General features: G+C 37.5%; 1 protein-coding gene across 3 annotated transcripts in view; it reads left to right on the top strand.

Moving 5' to 3' along the window:
• LRRC58 (leucine rich repeat containing 58) overlaps window positions 1-18,996 on the top strand; it is a 39,037-nt gene that overhangs the window by 13,635 nt on the left and 6,406 nt on the right. The window contains exons 4-5 of one of the 3 annotated variants that reach the window (XR_013445417.1): window positions 8,083-8,302; window positions 9,354-9,454. Coding sequence is in view for 2 of the 3 variants with exons in the window: in XM_078066455.1 (XP_077922581.1) it covers window positions 8,083-8,291 (209 nt within the window). In the remaining variant the exon portion in view is untranslated. Of the gene's footprint in view, window positions 1-2; window positions 5,825-8,082; window positions 8,303-9,353; window positions 9,455-18,996 lie in introns of those variants that run through there. The other 2 variants (XM_078066455.1, XM_036111741.2) reach the window with 2 other exon arrangements.

The following is an 18,996-nucleotide window of genomic DNA, read 5'->3' as shown; positions in this document are numbered from 1 at the left end:
AGGAGTCTACTTTGACTGCTGTGTCAGACAAATTAAATTTGTGGACTTCTGTGGGAAGTACCGCCTCCCACTGATGCACTACTTATGCTCCCCAGAATGTTCTTCCCCTTGCAGTTCCGCCTCTCACAGCTCCACATCCCAGAGCGAATCTGACTCGGAGGACGAAGCTAGTGTTGCTGCACACAGAATGCAGAAAGTTCTTCTTGGTTGAAAAGAATGCAGGGTTGTATGAAACATTAAAAGAATTGAGCAAAGGTGATTAGAAAAGAAAACAGACTTTGAAGTTCACTAGAAACCGTATCTTCATCTTGAATGTCCATGAAAGAGTTGGAGATGATGGAAAAGATTTTGCATTTCATCTTCCCATTCAGCAGGAATGAGTCCAGTTCCATGTTTGGATTCTTTGAATATAATTCACTCTGAATGATGGTTTCAAATTTAACTGATTATTTGCGATTTTCACTCAAGTTTTGCATGAATCACACAGCACAATGGAACATTCTGAAGAGCAGTGCTATAATAAACCATGAGTGGTATAACTTGTGACAGTTGAGATGAAGAAAGAAATGATCAGAGCTGTAATTATTACCAGAATTGTCCTTGGGTTTAGATTGAACATTATACCTTAGCAGGATTAGCCCTCCCTTCCTGTATTGCCCATGTGTCTAGATTACAGAGCTATTCAGATAAGCTCACAGATGGTTACATAGGACCTAACCCTTTCAAGTGACCTACTAACTGGTAAAGTAAGGGATATAACTTCTATGTGGGATTTTAAAACTCTTCAGTTCTGCTCTTTTGTTCTATATGATTGTTGTTTCCTTTCTGTAATCCAGCAATGACTATTACAGTGCCTTAATCCTAGCAAGATTTTAGAAATTTATTCATGGAACGATGCCAGAGCAGCCTATATAACCTGACATACTATGCAGAACACTTTAAAATATGCTTTAACAGAACTAGGTAAACAGCTGTATATCTGACATAAGAGCTCATGCCACCTTGACTTGAATTTTTTGTTTAAACATGAAGTGATCCCCTTGTAAGGAAATCACTTTTACACTTAATGGGAAGCAACAGTCTTGATCAATCTTTTCATCATAAGACAGAATAATAGCTTTTGATTTAAAAATCTGTCAGATTTCTTTTGACAGAAAAGAGATGTAAGCTTAGAAAGCTTCTTTGTATCTTTCATTAAAGGAGTGGGAAAATGATTTTAAAATTTTTAAGTCATGTCTGACTCCTTTGCCTGTGTGTACTGAACTGTAACTTTCTCTACATTTAAAAAAAAACTAGAAAACCATTACAACAAGCCAAATAAAGTTATGGGCAGCCATCATTTGTGTAAAGACTTTAAAGCAGTCTTTAAATTGTGTGAAATAGAATAATTTCCAAAACTAGTTTAACTATGGAATACTTTTTGAAAGTAATGTATTGATAACATGAGAAATTTGTTAAATATATCCCCAGAGTATAGCAGAAAAATGTTTCACAGATTAATTGCTATTAGAAATGACAAATTTTTATTAACTAGTTAATTTGCAATAAAAATTGAATAGTACAATTATAAGTTGATATTATAAAATACACAACACATACTAGCAGTCATTAGATAACCAATAATAAAATGATGTTTTATTGATAAACGTTACCTATACAATAATATGTAGGTCAGAAACACATTAGAATATCAGAGGATCTCCCTTCTGGCTTCCTGACATTCACAACTGGGGCACACCATTTCTTAAAAGCAGATTGTTGTATAATAATAATAATAATGTACATATGTTAGGTTTTTGTCTTGTGTATTATTTTTTACTTTAGAAGAAAATATATTGTAGGATAGTTCAGATTTATTATGTGTTATTCATGAAACATCCTGGAGTTTCATGACTGCAGTTGTGAAACGCTGCTATAGAGTGAATCCCTTCACCTTGTTATAATGTAACAATATGTTTTCCTTTTGACTCAGAAATTTTCTAGGTCTATAGAAGTAATCTAGTGTTTCTGCTGCCTAACAAAGTAGTACATGGGTGATTAGATCATAAAATGGAAGTAATGTAGAGTCTTTGTTTACTTCTCCATTTGAGCCACAGCAAGCTGCATACGAAATCATGAAAGATAAAGATAACTTAGGCAGTGCCTAAGTGAGAAGCCCAAAGTGTTTTGTACCTGACTTAGTTAATGTCAATACATAACATATTTTCGTAGAAAATAATGTATTCATAGGAAAATACCCAAATTGATAGGACCGAATTTTTCTGGCTTAAATGCCTCAGTTTACTTCCTAATCCATTACCAGCTTGGGTAATCTTCCAAGAGTTAGTCTTTTTAAAATAAATTGGTAGGTATGTAAGTACAATTAAGTACTTCCTGGCTTCCCAGAAAGAAAGTATACTGATTGATCTTTCACAGATGTAAATAGGTCCAACCAGAAACAGTTTCTGGCCTTTGCTATATATGCAGATGTATACCATAATATACAATAACTGTTTGTTGTTCATGTACATTTCAAAATCTAAGATCAGTGTGCAACTGGCTTTAGTGACTTCAACTGAAATCTGCATTTCAGTTGTCAGTTCTATCTTTTTTTTAATCTTTGACCTAAACTTTTATAAGAGCTGCTAATAATTTCTAAGATTTTCCCTGTTTCTCTTCTCTACCTTCCCTTTTTTTTTATAACTGGTGATTGTAGAAATTAGCCAGAAGATGACATAGAAGGGACTTGATAATTTAGAAACCAGGTAATCAACTCCTAAATCATATCGCTGACTATGTATTTGAAATGATAGTCTATCTCGTTAGTTGCTAAGTCATATGTTTGTGTTTAAACTAGTTAGTAAACTTTATTTTTGAGACTTAAGAATCTACACTAATTTTCATAATGAAATAAGTTTTTGATATTGCTCCAGTTGGACAATTTCAGTGACCAGAACTTATGTGGGTAAAACTACTTAACCACAGCATTAATGTGTTTAGAATGGAATTCTTCAGTGTTAATATTTGAAATGGAAATGGGTACATTGAACATTCTTCGTAATCTTTATTCCTAGAATCCAATTCTCAGTGTCACCAACTCAGTTTGAATAGTACTAGGATTTTAGGAAATAAGATTAGCTGATACAATATTTTGCTTCCATGGTGCCAGGGATTGGCTGACCTAAGGACAAGCTAGTCAAGGTTCTTAGGATTCCTTGTATTTGAATACCAGAGGTAGATCTGAAGGTTAGTTCATATTTTACTTCTAAATGTGTGCCAGAGGAGTCTCTTATTCTGAAATTCTTACTATCTGGAACTTTAAATTACCAAATGTAAAAGTAAAGATGCATTGTAAACTGTACCTCAAATTCGAGAAATTTTTATGTCAATGTAAATAAAAGTTAAAGACAGTCCACACTAGTGCAGTGTAATACTGCAGACCAATTCTGCCAAACATCGTAAATACCAATTTAACCAAAGGAAGAGAAGGAAAAGGCTGATTGCTGGAGTACTAAGTGAAAGAAATCTTTAAAAATAACAAAGGGCAGGGAAAGAGGAGTCACCAGACACCCAGGGATATCCCTGAGCTAAGAAAGTTCTTTAATAGTGAATTGTTTTAAAATCACAAGGCCTATTTACCATCTGAAAGCCTTTATCACTAAATTTCTTTGGTTTCTGCTACTGGAAGATTATCCACATCCCTCCATAATGATGGGCCAGCAAGTAAATAGGATTTTCTTACAGCCAACCTTGCTCTTTCCAAAGGGAGAAAGTAATACCTCATTAACCTGGAATTTGTCGTACAGCGTTGGTTAATGTTTACCTTGTCACAATGTAAAAAAGAAAAAAATACTAAGCAAATAATTAGTGCAAATAAAGTTCGATCTTTTAAAGCATTTTAGCAGTATTTATTTATATAAAAAGTTATTCTACATAAGACCCTTTGTAGGCAAAACAGTTATAAAATGTGTATATAATTAGTTAAGCTGCATTTATTTAGAAATACCTAATTTTTACTTAAATGATCTCCTCTCTTCTTATCCACAGTAGATATTTTATTATGTTAGTGTAAATGTTACTCCCTCTTTAGTCCAAAATAGTCAGCTTTTAAGTTGTGCTGGATGTTAACAGTAAAGGCTGATGTGCGTGTTTTTAGGCAACATGATCTGGGATACATAGTTCTGATTCCCTCTGTATAGAAAAGTACTTGACTGTCACTGTTTCTGTATTAAGCACTATTCTCTTATAACATTAATTTGATAAATTTAATAGCATCCACTTTTGTATTTTCATGATAGTCGTGATCTTTTTAAAGGCAGCAGTGTCTTCATTTATTCTCAGAAAGGTGTGCCTTAAATCCTCCACTGTAGACCCAAAGTCTGGGGAACTGTGTCATTTAGTAAGTTTTTTGTGACAGGGTAATGACCCTTTGCATTTGACTCCAGGGAGAAAGAATGTGAGTGACCTGAGGGATTCCTTCCCCGAAAACAGGGCCTAATGTCTGTGAGTCTAGGGCTTTTGTAGAGGGAATCCCAATCATGCATACTATCAGAGAAGGTCAAGCCATAAGGATCAGAGTCCCCTGAAATAAAATCAGTGAGAAGATATATTCTTTTTTATATTATAAAGAAAATTTATCTGCTACCACTAAGGGATGACAGCAGTTCCCAACCAACTTCATATTAATAGCATGATATAAAGGTATTATTGCTGTGAGGCCTAGGATATTTTGTGAGTGGTTTCTTTGTAACACTAGCTTGCAAGGGGCTATGTTTTTAACATTTTACTTGTAAATATCTCCATTTTTTCTATCATTCCTTGGTCCATATTTGCTAAGAATTGATGTAGAAAATAATAGTTCACTAACAACAAACATTGAACAGTCACAGGGTAATACTGATTTGGGTGCTACTAGACTTTTACCTGAGATTTGTCAGTCTCAATTTATCCTAAGGTATAGTATTCAATCTAGTAAATATTAAAATTTATGAGTTTAATGGAGGTTATGTATATACCATTGTACCAGAAAGCCATGGTTAGATTGATTAAGTGCATTTACCAGAACTTACTTTCTTTGGCTGTGAATAAATTGGATAAAACTGTTTTATTCTGAATTGTGGTTAGAAGAAATTGGGATAAGATTGAAAGTGCTATTGCTGGTACAAAAGTATTACTAAATTGGTTAATTCTTATGTCTACAACTGATGTTTTAAGAGAATCGTTTATTAAACATTTGACATTGATGTGGTCATTGATGTGATGTATGTTATTGAAAAGGAATATTAACTTCAACAATCACTTTACAACAGTACAATCATGGAGAGCCCTGTGTGCCTGTAATTGGTGTTTGTTGCATTTCTGAGCCCACTTGTTTTCATGAGAAACAAAAATATTAATGGGAGAAATATTTTAAGTTACCAGTATTTTAACTTTTTATAAAGGTTGGGGCTTTAAAGTATCGACAAAGGATATTAAAAATATGTACTTTTACTTTAGTCAAATTACTAAATTTCATTGTCTTCCTTAGTTTTATGTATTTTAAATATTGTGAATTAGGAATATCTATATAAGTATATAGGTACTTAAAACTTAATAATAACAAATGTAAATCAATGTGACTCAACAATTAAATTTTCTTTTCAGGACAAGATATACTTAAGTGCATCAAATTTATATATTACTTTGTAATGGTAAATGCTCTAAAAAAATATTTAAGCTACTTCAATTCTATACCTCCTTTTTTCCCACAGGACACACAAGAAAATGTGATGTTATATTAACCCTCTGTGTGAATTTTGCCTTATTAAACATTGTGCCTTATTTTATTAAAAGTGCTTTCTTGGAATTTGAGTCTGTATTCTGAAAAGTAACAGTATTTTAACTGAATTGAATTTACGTTAAAAAAATCTAAAATCCTTATAATGTTTTGTTTGTTTGTTTTTAAAGATTTTATTATTTGACAGAGAGAGAGTGAGAGAGGGAATACAAGCAGGGGGAGTGGGAGAGGGAGAAGCAGGCTTCCCGCAGGGCAAGGAGCCCGATGCGGGGCTCCATCCCAGGACCCTGGGATCATGACCTAAGCCAAAGGCAGACGCTTAACGACTGAGCCACCCAGGCACCCCTAAAATCCTTATAATGTTGGTATTGGCCTGATTACTTGCTGTACCACTGCTCATCTGTTTGAACTTCTTCAATACATGAATACATACATTAGGCATGTATTAGCATTTACTGTCTTGCTAGATACAAAGGATAAAAGATGAATTAGACTAGGTCCCTTTCTACCATAGTTCCTTCTGCTTCCACAGTCTTAACAGACTTATGGATGCATGCTCAAATAAGTTGGTGAGGTCAGTTTGCTAATGAAGGTCAGGTACTTAATTGCGTTTAATCTGGAATCAAACAGTTGTAACAGAGTAGTACTGACTGAGCATATTAATTTTATAGTACTTAGTATTGTTCTTTAATGCCATTATTTTGGTGACCCTATAACACCTGACATTTTTCTAGATTCCAAAATTTGGAAGAATTGTGGCTGGTTGTGAGTTGAGGTAAGCAGAATAGGTAGGAAAGACACACTCTGCAAAACAGGTCATGTTTCAAATTTGCTGACAGGAAAAAAGCTTAACACTTCCCTGGTTAGTATATCAGAGGGCTTCTTAGTGAGGAGAGGCTCAGAAATTGAAGGGCACAAGAGAAAAAACATTAGGTGTAACTCTGATCTCTTTACTTTCTTGAGGATAAAACTCCCTAACCTGCCCAGTTGGGGATGTTCTTAGAATAAGTGTCAGACGAAAATTTTCTTTAATGGCTTATCTAACTGTAGGTACCAAATAGGAAGCCGGAACATTTCAGGGGATAGTGAGACTTGGATGTGTCCTATCCATCACATCAGTCACTGTCAACTTCATAAGCAATTCCATCAGCATTCTCTAGAACGTTAGAGCTAGAAGAAACTTTAAAGGTCTGAAATTAACTCACTTGTTTGAGATGAAAAAATTTAAGCTCAGAGAGACTTGTACAGGATTCCAAATGTCTGAATCATGAATCCTAGCCTCTGGATTCCCACTTCACTATTATCCACTCTAGCTTTCTGCTTTCTTTATAATAATGTATTCTATGACAAATCAGTAACAGTGTTAGTACTGCATTGTAACTTGCCAATCAGCATCAAAGTGATGCTGTCTGCATTACCTCTCAGAGTATTCAGAATTTTAGATCTGGTAGGAAACTGGAGATAGGAGTAAATATCTGGGTAGCATTCAAGAACCTACTTTATTTAATCCTCATGACAATTGAGTTAGGACTAGATTTGGTAAAGTTTGTTGGTATGTTTTCCCTCTTCTGAGTTTAAAATTAATAAATTGACATAGACTTGAGAAAGGGATCTAAATACCAGCTTTATCATAATTGGGCTCCTTATATTCTCCTTAAATTGAATGTAACCAACCAAAACCACAGACTTCTCCTGCAGGGGCTGTGCACCCCTGGGTGGCATTCGACAAGGCTGACCATAACATACCGTAGATCCAAAGGAGGTCAGGTCAAATTGTAAACCCTGTAGTGCTACCCAAAAGAGAAAGCTGGAACAATTATCTTCAGACTTTGGCCACCTAAGCAGATGAATTAGTCTTTCTCCCACAGGGAGGAAGAAGATGCTAGAAAGCTTCCTTCTGGGCAGCTGTTCCTCATTCTGGTTACACATTAGAATCATCATGGGGGCTTTCAAACATAAATGCATGGATCCCCATCTCCAGACCAACTGAAACCTGATCTCTAGAGATGGAGTCTGGGCATCAATAGTTGTGGAAGCTCCCAAGTTGTAGGTGACTCAGTTGCCCAGCAAAGATGATAATTCTCAAGTGAAAGTCCCATCATGGTAACTTGATGTCAGTGGACTGGTTTTTAACAGATGAAGAAATGGGCCCAAAGTGATGAAGTGAGGTGCCCAAGTTCTCTTAGATAAATAGTGACAGAGCCGGGGCTAGAATCCATTTATTGTGTGTGTGTGTGTGTGTGTGTGTGTGTGTGTGTTTTAATTGAACACTTACTTTAGACCAGGCACTGACTGCTAATCTAATGTTCTTTGCTTCTCCTTGTCAGTCACTTTCTTTTCTGAACTGAAAGTGCTTGGAGGATATAAGACGGTATATTCAAGTGGATTGGTCATATTGAAGCCAACTTCGACTACATCAGGATGTCTGCTGAATCATGGAACACAAAAGCAGCAAACAGATCAACTTTATCAGAAAAATTCATCAAAGTATGGCTTGGTCAAATATTTCAGGTTACAGCCACAAGGCAAGAGATAACCTTTCCACGGGTGAGGAAAAACTTAGCAAGTTGTGTACTGCTTCTTTTGACCACAGATATAAACACATGGCTAACATCCTAAGCAGCAGTGAGGAACAGGTTGACATTACCAGGAAAGATAAGAAAATGTAGACATCTGCCCAGAGGAAAACACTATAGGCAATCCATAAACATAGATTCCATGTTAGGAAAGTAAGTTCAACTCAACTACACATTTTTATAAGCACTATGCATAATTTCAACTGCAGTTTCTTTTAGATCTAGCTATGAGACCATATGATTATTTTACTGCTTAAATCGGAATAATAAGGCACTCTTAAGATCTTTATAAATATGGAAGCTTTAAATGGAAAAGTAAACTTATTCATGAAGCCATGGAAACTCATGGAAAAGAAAATATTCTTAAAATGTTATTATGAGTATTTTCTTCCTACAAATAAAGACTAGGTATAAAATGTTGCTTTGGGTGTTTTAAAAGCTGAACTAAAAAAAAAAAAAAAGCTGAACTGAATAAACATGAAATAAGTTTAACTTGGAAATTAAACTTATAGCTATAAAGCTACAATTTTAAAAGTTTGTCATTATTGTTAATTTTAACCTCTTGTAACCTTGACAGTGGTCTCCGAGGTTCTTCCTAATTTTAAGTCCACAGTTATCTGTGCTCAAAACTCCTTTCTGTTTTGGTAGCTCTCAAATATTTGTAAGTTCTTGCATCACTCCCTAGACCCTTTTTAATCATCTCTGTTTAGGTCTTTTCATCTTTCCTCCTAGGCCAATGCACATGCAGCCAGGGGCAGAGGTAGTAATGAGAACTTTACCCCTGAATCTGCAATTAAAATTCTACCCTTTATGTAACTTAACAAGGGTTTGTTGTAGTGGATGACATGTCAATGGGCAGCTTTGAAACAACCTTTTTTATTTCTGCTGAGGGCAGCATGTCACACAAAAAAGGCATGTGTGCGACTGACTAATGGATGGGAAGGAATCAGAGGAATACCAGGTGCATATGACTTAGGCTGTGGCATAAATTATAATTAATTTTTAGCTCTGGCTTGCTCTAGGAATTTCTCTCTGGTTCTAAGTAATGGCAGAACCAAAGATGTAGCAGTGAGAGAATTCATCATCACACCACTTTACACAAGAGGACAATTCAGCTCTCAGGGTGAGAACCTATCTTATCTTTAAATACCTCAGAGGAGATTTTACTTCTTTAGCAATGGTGAAGCTTAACAACCTTAGAGGAAGTATTCCTTAAGGTTCTTGTGATGTGTACTAGCCAGATTAGGTATGGAGGTGACTTTTAAATCATTTATGTCAGCATAGGGGCAGAGGGACACTAATCATACCCGTCTGTGAGTGAGTGTGCGGGCGTGTGTGCACATACAGCCACACGTACATGCACACTACCCACGATACAGTTTTTGTACCTCTGGCTCCAAAATGTCGCTGCTTCCTTCCTCTCAGCACTTTCTTTCTGTCCTTTCTTCCAATCCAAAATTCCTCCCACCACTCTAAAAGCCAGTGAGTCACCCTTCCAATAGTCCCTACCTTGTGTTTGTGCAACACCTATTAGGAAGAGAAAAATGAGAAAACAACAAGATCACAGCTCTATGCAGTTGAGACATAAGTCTGATAATATAAGAACTAGACATCAAGCTGTGGTAAGTTGAGAAAAGAGAATTCTTCACAGTGACGTTTTCAACATTGACATTAAGAAGCAGCCAGACTGGTGTAAGTACAGGAATTGATGTATCTAGGAGGAGGAAAAAAGGACAAGACGCTTCCAGACCACTCCTGGCTGAGTGTTTCATGGATGCCCCAGTAAGGAAGGCTGAATCACAGTGAAGTTATGTAATATTATTTGTAAGTTGCTACATACATGTATGTACATGTTAATTGTTGTAAACTTATCCCAAAGAGAAGATTCACTCTTTTACATATTTTTGGTTATCTTTATGAATTCTCAGGTATTATCATCTCTTCAAGGTGCTATTAAGGAGAAGAACTTGAGGGGCACCTGGGTGGTTCAGTTGGTTAAGCGACTGCCTCCAGCTCATGTCATGATCCTGGAGTCCCAGGATTGAGTCCTGCATCGGGCTCCCTGCTCAGTGAGGAGTCTGCTTCTCCCTCTGACCCTCTCCCCTCTCATGCTCTCTCTTACTCTCTCTGTGTCAAATAAATAAATAAAATCTTAAAAAAAATAAAAATAAAAGGAGAGGCACTTGAATTGGGTCAAATCAGTATTTATATTCAGGTAAGCCCAAATGCTTGTACAATCCCACATACACATACACACAGGCACGCAAGCAAATATACACATCTGCACACCCGAAGATTGAAGTTCGATCACTGGACACAGAGAGCAAAATGTGTCTGTCACATTCACCTGACCATGTGGCCCGGAGAGGAATAAATGAGCTGCTAGGTGATCCTGCAGGCGGTGCTGGGCTTACCGTGTAATAGGATTGGGGTTTTTTTTCCCCCTCCTTTGGAAGATGCAGTGCCAAAGCCGTCATTACAGCAAAGGCCAAGAAGTAGATTTGACATAAAGCAGATGTTTCTTTTCTCAAATCAGGATTTGAAGGGATCTGCTTATCATTAATAAGCCTATTACCCCAATAAGGGTCATTTTCCTGTGTGTGCCCTTTAGCCCCAGATAGCTAGCATTGAATCTCTTTTCTTTATGCAACCGTGCATAAGGGCAAGATTAGGCAATCCTTCATATATTAACAGATCCAGAAATATGGGCCCATGGGTGCATGCCTCATAAAATTAGGCAGTTAGGAAAGTAAAAAGGTCATTAGATGCACAGACTGATTTAAGGAAATCCCTTGGTACTGAGAACCAGTCTTCAAAAGATAGCTGCATCACTAAAGATTTTTGGCTCTGGTGTCTTGCTTTCCTTCCTTTTCTTCCTCTTCATTCTCTTATTCCCCTGTCCCTCCTTTTCTTCCTCTTATTTTTCCTTCTCCACCTTCATTATAACAATGATGTGTAGGTCACAGAGTTAGACATGGAGGTCAAGAGGAACTCATGCCTTCTAAGAGCTTACTAAGTAATGGAGGACCAGAACACCAAGAAGATGGCAGTTTGAGTACAGTTGCTGTCTCTCCAACTAGCAACTGTAATCTTTTGTCAAATGGCAGCTAAGACCTATGGGTGTATGAATAAATGTGAGGCTGTGGGCGCTGCATGAGTTCTGGAGGGGAGGAAGGGTGCCGGGATTCCCCTATCCAAGACTACAAGGCAGACCATCATTGGAAGTGCTCAGGACAAAAACAAACCAATAAATCCAGGAGAAACTTGGCTCTCTAAGATCTTGTGGATCCTAAGGTTAAAGGTTGATTTCAGCCCTACATGGATGTTGGCTTTTTTCTGGTCCCCAAAAGACAAGAAGGAACTGAATGGTGAGCTGTCTTTCCTGCCTCTGAGGCTGAGAGAATCCATAAAGACAGGGAGAAAGGTATCTTCCTCCCTGCTTCAGTAAAAGTCTTATGAACAGTTTATCTGTCTACAATGAGCTCAAAAAGAGAAAACCACATCCACCATATCTATGATGGCTGCTTCTTAAGATACTCCACAACCAGACGTGAGGCCCACTGAGTCAACAAAGGAAATAACAATATATCCAAAGAGACTCAGTAGCAGAGAGGAAGATCAATCAGAACAGACAAATACCAAGAAGATACAAGTGCAAGTAGAAAGAAAAACCTGTGGCACTAAGAAGAGAGAGAGAAAGAGAGAGAAGAGAGGGAGCGAGGGAGCCAGAAGGGGAGGAAGAAAAGGAGGGAGGGAGGCGATGGGAAATGGAAGAAAAAAAGAAAAGATTTTTTTAATAATACTGTGCATAAATGAAAGGAGAGAATGATTTCTGTTGAGACCTAAATTAGTGGGCTAGAAGATCAAATGGAGAAAATATCTCAAAGCACAGAGCAAAGATAAAAAGTGACTGAAATCAGGAGAGAGAAGACGAGAGATTTGAGGATAGATCCCAGAGACTTAACATATAATCTAGGAAATCTGGATGGAGAAAAAGGTACATATGGAGGAATAATTAAACATATAAAAGGAGAAATTTTTCTTAGACCAAGAAATACCTGAGTCTAGAGATTGAATGGAATCTGCAAGTTCCAGGCTGAACTGATGAAAACACACACACACACACACACACACACACACACTTAGAAACATCCTGGTAAAATTTTTGAACTCTAGGGGGACAATTTTTTTACAAGCTTCCACATAGAAAGTTGCCTTACGATAAAGAAAACAGAATCAGATCTCTCCTCCACCTCACCAGCAGCTAGAAGTGAATGGAATAACATCTGCAGACTTCTGATAGCAAAGGACTGCGCCTCCAGAACTCCATGACCAGCCAAGACCTAATTCAGTTGCCACAGTGAAAGACACTTGCAGATATGTAAGACGACAGGGAGTAACACCCATATTTTCCCACTAAAGAAAATACTTAAGAAGAGGCTCTAACCAGACAAAAGAGTCCAAGATGATAAAGAAGGAAGGAAATGGTAGTGAGTAACAAAATTTAAAATAAATAGATCAATATAAAGACAGATCTAGATATATAAAATATATATATGTAGATAATCATAGGCTAAGCAATGTGTAAACTGTTAAAAAACAAAGACCAGTTTTGAAAATCCCCTGAGCAGACAAAACCAGGTTAATCATACAAACAAAGGTTAATTTAGCTTATTTTGCAACACTAACTTGACCTGGGTCATTTCTTGCTTATGCCTCTGGAAATCATAAGCAAAACTTGAACTGTTTGTCAGGGTGGATCTGAGGTAACCACTGATCAATTCCATATCATATAAGAAGATTCTGGGGACGCCTGGGTGGCTTAGTCGTTTGGGCGTCTGCCTTTGGCTCAGGTCATGATCCCAGGGTCATGCGATTGAGCCCCGCATCGGGTTCCCTGCTCAGCGGGGACCTGCTTCCCTCTCTCCCTCTACCCCTTCCCCTACTTGTGCTCTCTATCTCATTCACTCTCTCTCTCTCAAATAAATAAAATCCTTTTTAAAAAAAGAAGATTCTAATATTATAACCAATTGCTGTGAAGAATAAACAGTCACTGCTTTCTCACTACATAAGCTGCTTTTTAACAGTATACCCCTGAGCCTCACTTCATATTTTGGTTTAAGTGCTCCCATTTTACAAACTGTCTCTTTGGGATGTGCACAATAAACTTTTACTAACTACTACTTCAGTGATTCATTGGCTTTACTTCTGTTATTTCACAACTTTCGATAAGTATATAAGCCAAACAAAACAACAGAACAAAAGGCAAAAAATTATAGGAAGTACAAGAAGAATTTGATAAAATGCACTTATGGCAGAAGAGTTCAGTACTTTATTTCAGAATTAGACAAATCTGGTATATGACAAATATGGGATGACATAGGAATTGAATAATACAATCAATAAACTTGCAGTAATAGCCCTGTATAGAATCTAATATCCCTCAAACAAACAACAGAACATTTTGGGGGTACCCATAGAATATTTACAAAAATCACTCATATTTGACCACAAAGAAAACCGTGACAGATTCTAAAAACCGCATTCTCTTAATTCAATAAATTTGAAAATAAATAATGTAAGGGTGACTAAAAACCATATACAGAGGAAATCAAAACAAAATTATAAATTATCTATAAAGTAATGAAAAAGAAAATACTTTTTACCAAAACCCAAATGTCACAGTGGAAACTGTACTCAGAAGAAAATATGAAGTTTAAGTATATACCTTAAATGTTGTCATTATTAAAGAAAATATCAAAAATAAAGTTCATTTTCATCTTTAGAAATTAGAAAAAAGCAACAAATTAGGAGAAATTAGGAGAGGGAATGAATCAAGATTAGAGCTAAAATGAAAGTAATAGAAAAGAGGTAGAAAATACAAATAAGTAAAAAGTCCTCCTTTGCAAGAGATGAGTAAGGTCTGACCTGATTAAGAAAAAAAAAGTGAGGGGCACCTGGGTGGCTCAGTCGTTAAGCGTCTGCCTTCGGCTCAGGTCGTGATCCCAGGGTCCTGGGATCGAGCCCCACATCGGGCTCCCTGCTCAGCAGGAAGCCTGCTTCTCCTTCTCCCACTCCTCTTGCTTGTGTTCCCGCTCTCTCTGTGTCTCTCTCTGTCAAATAAATAAAATCTTAAAAAAAAAAAAAAAAGGTGAGGAATGCCTGGGTGGCTCAGTCAGTTAAGTGTCTGCCTTCAGCTCAGGTCATGATCCCAGGGTCCTGGGATCGAGCCCCACGTCGGGCTCCTGGCTCAGCGGGGAGCCTGCTTCTCCCTCTCCCTCTGCCTCTCCCCCTGCTCATGCTCTCTGCTCTCTCTCTCTGTATCTCTGTGTCTCAAATGAATAAAAAAAAAAATCTGAAATAAAAAAAAAAAAATAAGTGAACAAAAAGAAAAAATTATGAATTCTGTAGAAAATGACAAGTAGAGGAGAAATTAAAAGTATAATAAGAGAAACCTATGGCAACAAACTGGAATCCTAAGGAAAATGGGTGATTTCCTAGTAAAAGTACAGATTACCAAAATGGATCCTGAAACAAGGAAAATATAAGCAGACCATCTAGCATAGAAACACTTAAAATCGTACTTAAAAACTTTGCATTGGAAAGTGATGAATCACTAAATTCTACCCCTCAAACTAATGCACTGTATGTTAACTAACTTGAATTTAAATAAAATCTTGGAAGAAAAAAAAAGAGAAGTTGGTGGAAAAAACCCAAATGTTGCATTGGAAAAGACCCCAGGATTACATGAGTTCATAGCTGAGTGTTAGTTGATCTTTAGAAAATTATGATATTATTTTAAATGGTCAAAGCCTAGAGAAAAAAAAAAAAGTGACTCTTCATTTTAAGAGAAAAAAATGGGACTCTTCATCAAAACTTGATATTGTCATATTTCATCTAATCTAAGATGCCAATGATTGTAAAATTCACATTATTGTATGTACCATTAAAAAAATACTCTGTTAGCTAGCACTTACAGTTTGTATTTTAAATTTATGGAAAGCACTGCTTTAGTCTTATTTTAAAAGATTATTTATCGGGGCGCCTGGGTGGCTCAGATTGTTAAAGCATCTGCCTAGGCTCAGGTCATGATCTCTAGGTCCTGAGATCGAGCCTCATGTGGGGCTCCCAGTCAGCGAGGAGTCTGCTTCTCCCTCTCTCTCTGCCTGTCCCCCTGCTTGTGCGCTCTCTCTCTCAAACAGATAAGTAAATCTTTAAAAAATAATTTAAAAAAAGATTATCTTCTATCAGCCTTGTGCATTCGTTAAAAAAAAAAAAAAAGAATCCACCTTCATACTCATACTCAAGCTCTTCTGAATCATTTTCAACTCAGAGCTGCTGATACCTGTTTTTTTCCATACGATATTGTCGTCCATACCATCAAAAGTATTGGCAATGCTGCCCCTCCCAAAAGGAGGTCCATTATTGCGTCTGGGTTTGGGTTTGTTTGTTCGTTGTTGGGTTTTTTCCCCCAAATGTGGATGTTCCCTTGGTGTTCGCAAGTTTAATGCCGTAGCTTCCTTACTCTTGTTGCAGGTGTCGGTGGAAGGTTTCCGACAAGTTCACACAGGCATGGTTACGGGCCACGATGGCTGTGTCACGGCTTAGGCCTGGCTGACAGCAACTGTCAGCCACATCCTTATTTCCAAGATACTAAAATATGAAAAAATAAACCTCACCAAATTGGTAAAAAAGAGTAGTACAAAAACAGAACACTACACACTACGCTCACATATGGAATGGAGGTGAACACATTCTAGATAAGTTATTAGCAACCAGAATCCTGCAGGGTAGCAAAAGAATAATAACCAAACACTAGCCCTCACTTCTGAGGAGCAATTGGGTGATTAACAGGAAGAGAAACTGAGTGAAGATAGTCAAGCCACGACTAGCACAGTGCTGGTATCACTTTTTTTTAGAAAAACAGTACTTAACCGGAAGTACAACCCTAGTTCAGTTGTTTAGCATCCCCGTAACTTGGACCGTACACGTCCCTCCCTGGGTCTCGGTATCCCCAAGTCAAGGAGGGCACGCACAGCCAGGGTCTTTTTAAGCTCTGTTGTTCTGGGCATCCATGGGTCTAGGACAGTGTCTCATCCACCAGGAATCCAGCCCGGATTTTGTGTGGAACTCTGTGCAAGTCAAACCCTTGGTTACTCAGGTAGAAAACTGGTCACACTGCCCAATAAATCCTCCTGCTCTTTAATTTCACACAACAGTGCTGAGTCTAATCACAACTCGGATGGAAATAAAAAATTACCAGCCTCCCCTCCCCAACTTATTCCAGACAAACATGCATGTCCTGGCTCCTTTCTGAACCCCCCATAAAAGCCTCAGTTGGGCCTCATGCAAAATAGGCTTCAGGGAGAGTCACAAGACAAGGCATTGAACTTAATTTTACTGCCACCTCAGAGCACCCTCACACATTCACTCTCTTCCTGCAGCTCTTTATTTTCCTCTTGATACTTCTTTTATTTAAAATTAATTTACATGTATTTATTTTTTTATTGTGGAAAAATGTACATAACATAAAACTTACCATTTTAACCATTTTAAGTGTACAGTTCAGTAACATTAAATACATTCATCTTGTTCTACAACGTATTTACTACATATTCATTAAAAAAAATAATAATAACCTTATGCCCTTAGTAACAAATTCAAATAGCACCTAAAGATATCAAATGAAAAATGAGAGTCTCTCAGTCATTCATTTCAAAGAAATCACTCTTAAGTTTCTTTTTGGATCCTTCCAGAAACATTTTTAGTTTATATGTCAGTATATACATTCTATACAGTAAATACTTTAAAAACATTTATACAAGCAATTTCTTATTTTCAAAGATTTGTGCATATTGTACTGCCCCTTGCTTTTTCCATTTAACAAAATATCTTGGAGCTGTTTCTATGTCAACTCATACAGCTCTACCTCAATCTTTATTGTTTTAAATATGAGATTATGAGACAATTGATTTAAGCAGTATCCTATTGATAGCATTATGTTGTTTCTAGTTTTTTGTTGCTGTTTTCTCATTACCGTTGGTTTTGCTATTACAGATAATGCTGCAATAACCATCCTTGTATATATAACTTGTCATACATTAGCTGCTATATCTGTCATCTCGATTCCTAACTGTGGAATTGCAGGATCAAAGGGAATGTGCATGTAACTGGTTTATTTTAAAGACTCTCTTCTTGATACAGTATTAACATAAAGTAGTTTTGTTTTACCAATCATCGCTTTTACCTATGTTTTATTGAATACATTTCAGGCTCTTAAGGGTAGCCTGAGCAGATTCCGTAACTTCCCAGACCATTTAAAACTTCAAAGCTGATTCAAAGCTCTCCCCTTCCCTTGAGAGCTTTGGGGGTGGGGGCTCCTTCAATGATAGAAATGGAATGGAGGCCAGGGAAAAGGCAAACACCTCTTGACTTTAAACATCTTGTTGGCTGTGCTGCTTCTCTGGCTAACCCAGGCAGATGGTTATGTTATTTGTGTGGCAGGCATCAAAATTTTGAGTTCTTTGAAGGGGTTTGGTGAGGCTTCCCTCTCTGTTGCACAGTTCCCCTGACATAGACAATCTGGCTCCAGCTCAGCCTTCTATTCATTCTTTACCTTAACTCTTAACACTGGACTACTGGGCTCCTTCGCTCCACAGCTGTTGCTCCCTGAATGGGTAACCTTCTTGGATGGAGTACTGGCAAGATAATTCAAGCACAGATACTTTCTGTAGGGTCATCTCAATCCGTAGGACAACCAAGTGTCCTTGCCACACCAGATCATGGAAAGCCAGCTGCTATACACTTTCTCCAACTCTTTTTCTCATGTTAGGTGGGCACGGGGGAAGCTAGACCTGTATATACCCAAGCAGACCTCCATTAGGGAATGAAATGTCTATCTCCCTTTCTTGCTGGTGCCCCATTTCTATTAATGATTCTCTTGGCATACCCATTCACTTGGATTCAGAGAAGGGAAAGCGCTCATCCTTCCCTCCCCCAAAGAAGGGTAAAACCTCTCACCATGATCACTGTAGTCTTTTTTCACAAGACCATCACTGACCATTTCTTCCATTCCTCTCCACTTTTCTTAAATTGACTCAGAATGCTATTGGGGGGCTGCTGGTGGTGGTAGTGCCAGTTTTCCTTTCTTCCAGAAGCCCTACGGATGTGTTTGACCCCATCTCAGGGTGATCAGTTGATGGTTCTCTTGAAAATGTATACAGATCTAGTTTTTCTTACCTAGTGCCTTGTGGTGTCAGATGTGGGTTTTAAATGCAGTTAAGAAACAGATGAAGTCCCTCTCAGTTTCTTGTTACATGCATTTAGCTACTTATAAACTACTCTCCAAAAAGCAACGCCATCAATAGCATATGGGAATGCCTGGTTTGCCCAAGCCCTCTCTAACACTCCCTTAACGTTTCTGAACACAAAACTTTCTGACAGAACCACCTCTCAGCTTTCTTTGTCTTCTACAAAGGGAGGAAGAAAAAGAAACCAGATTGGAAATGCACCAAACCCCCCTGCTATCATATGAGTATTTCCTGTGTAGATGTTGGAGTATATTTTTAAAGATTTATTTATTTATTTATTTATTTATTTAAGTGGGGGGTAGGAACAGAGGGAGAGGGAGAGATAATCCTAAGCAGACTCCACACTGAGCATGGA

The sequence above is a fragment of the Halichoerus grypus genome, chromosome 1, assembly GCF_964656455.1.
Source record: "Halichoerus grypus chromosome 1, mHalGry1.hap1.1, whole genome shotgun sequence".
NCBI lineage: Eukaryota > Metazoa > Chordata > Mammalia > Carnivora > Phocidae > Halichoerus > Halichoerus grypus.
Note: the sequence above shows the minus strand (reverse complement) of the source record. Positions and strands in the feature narration are given on the sequence as shown.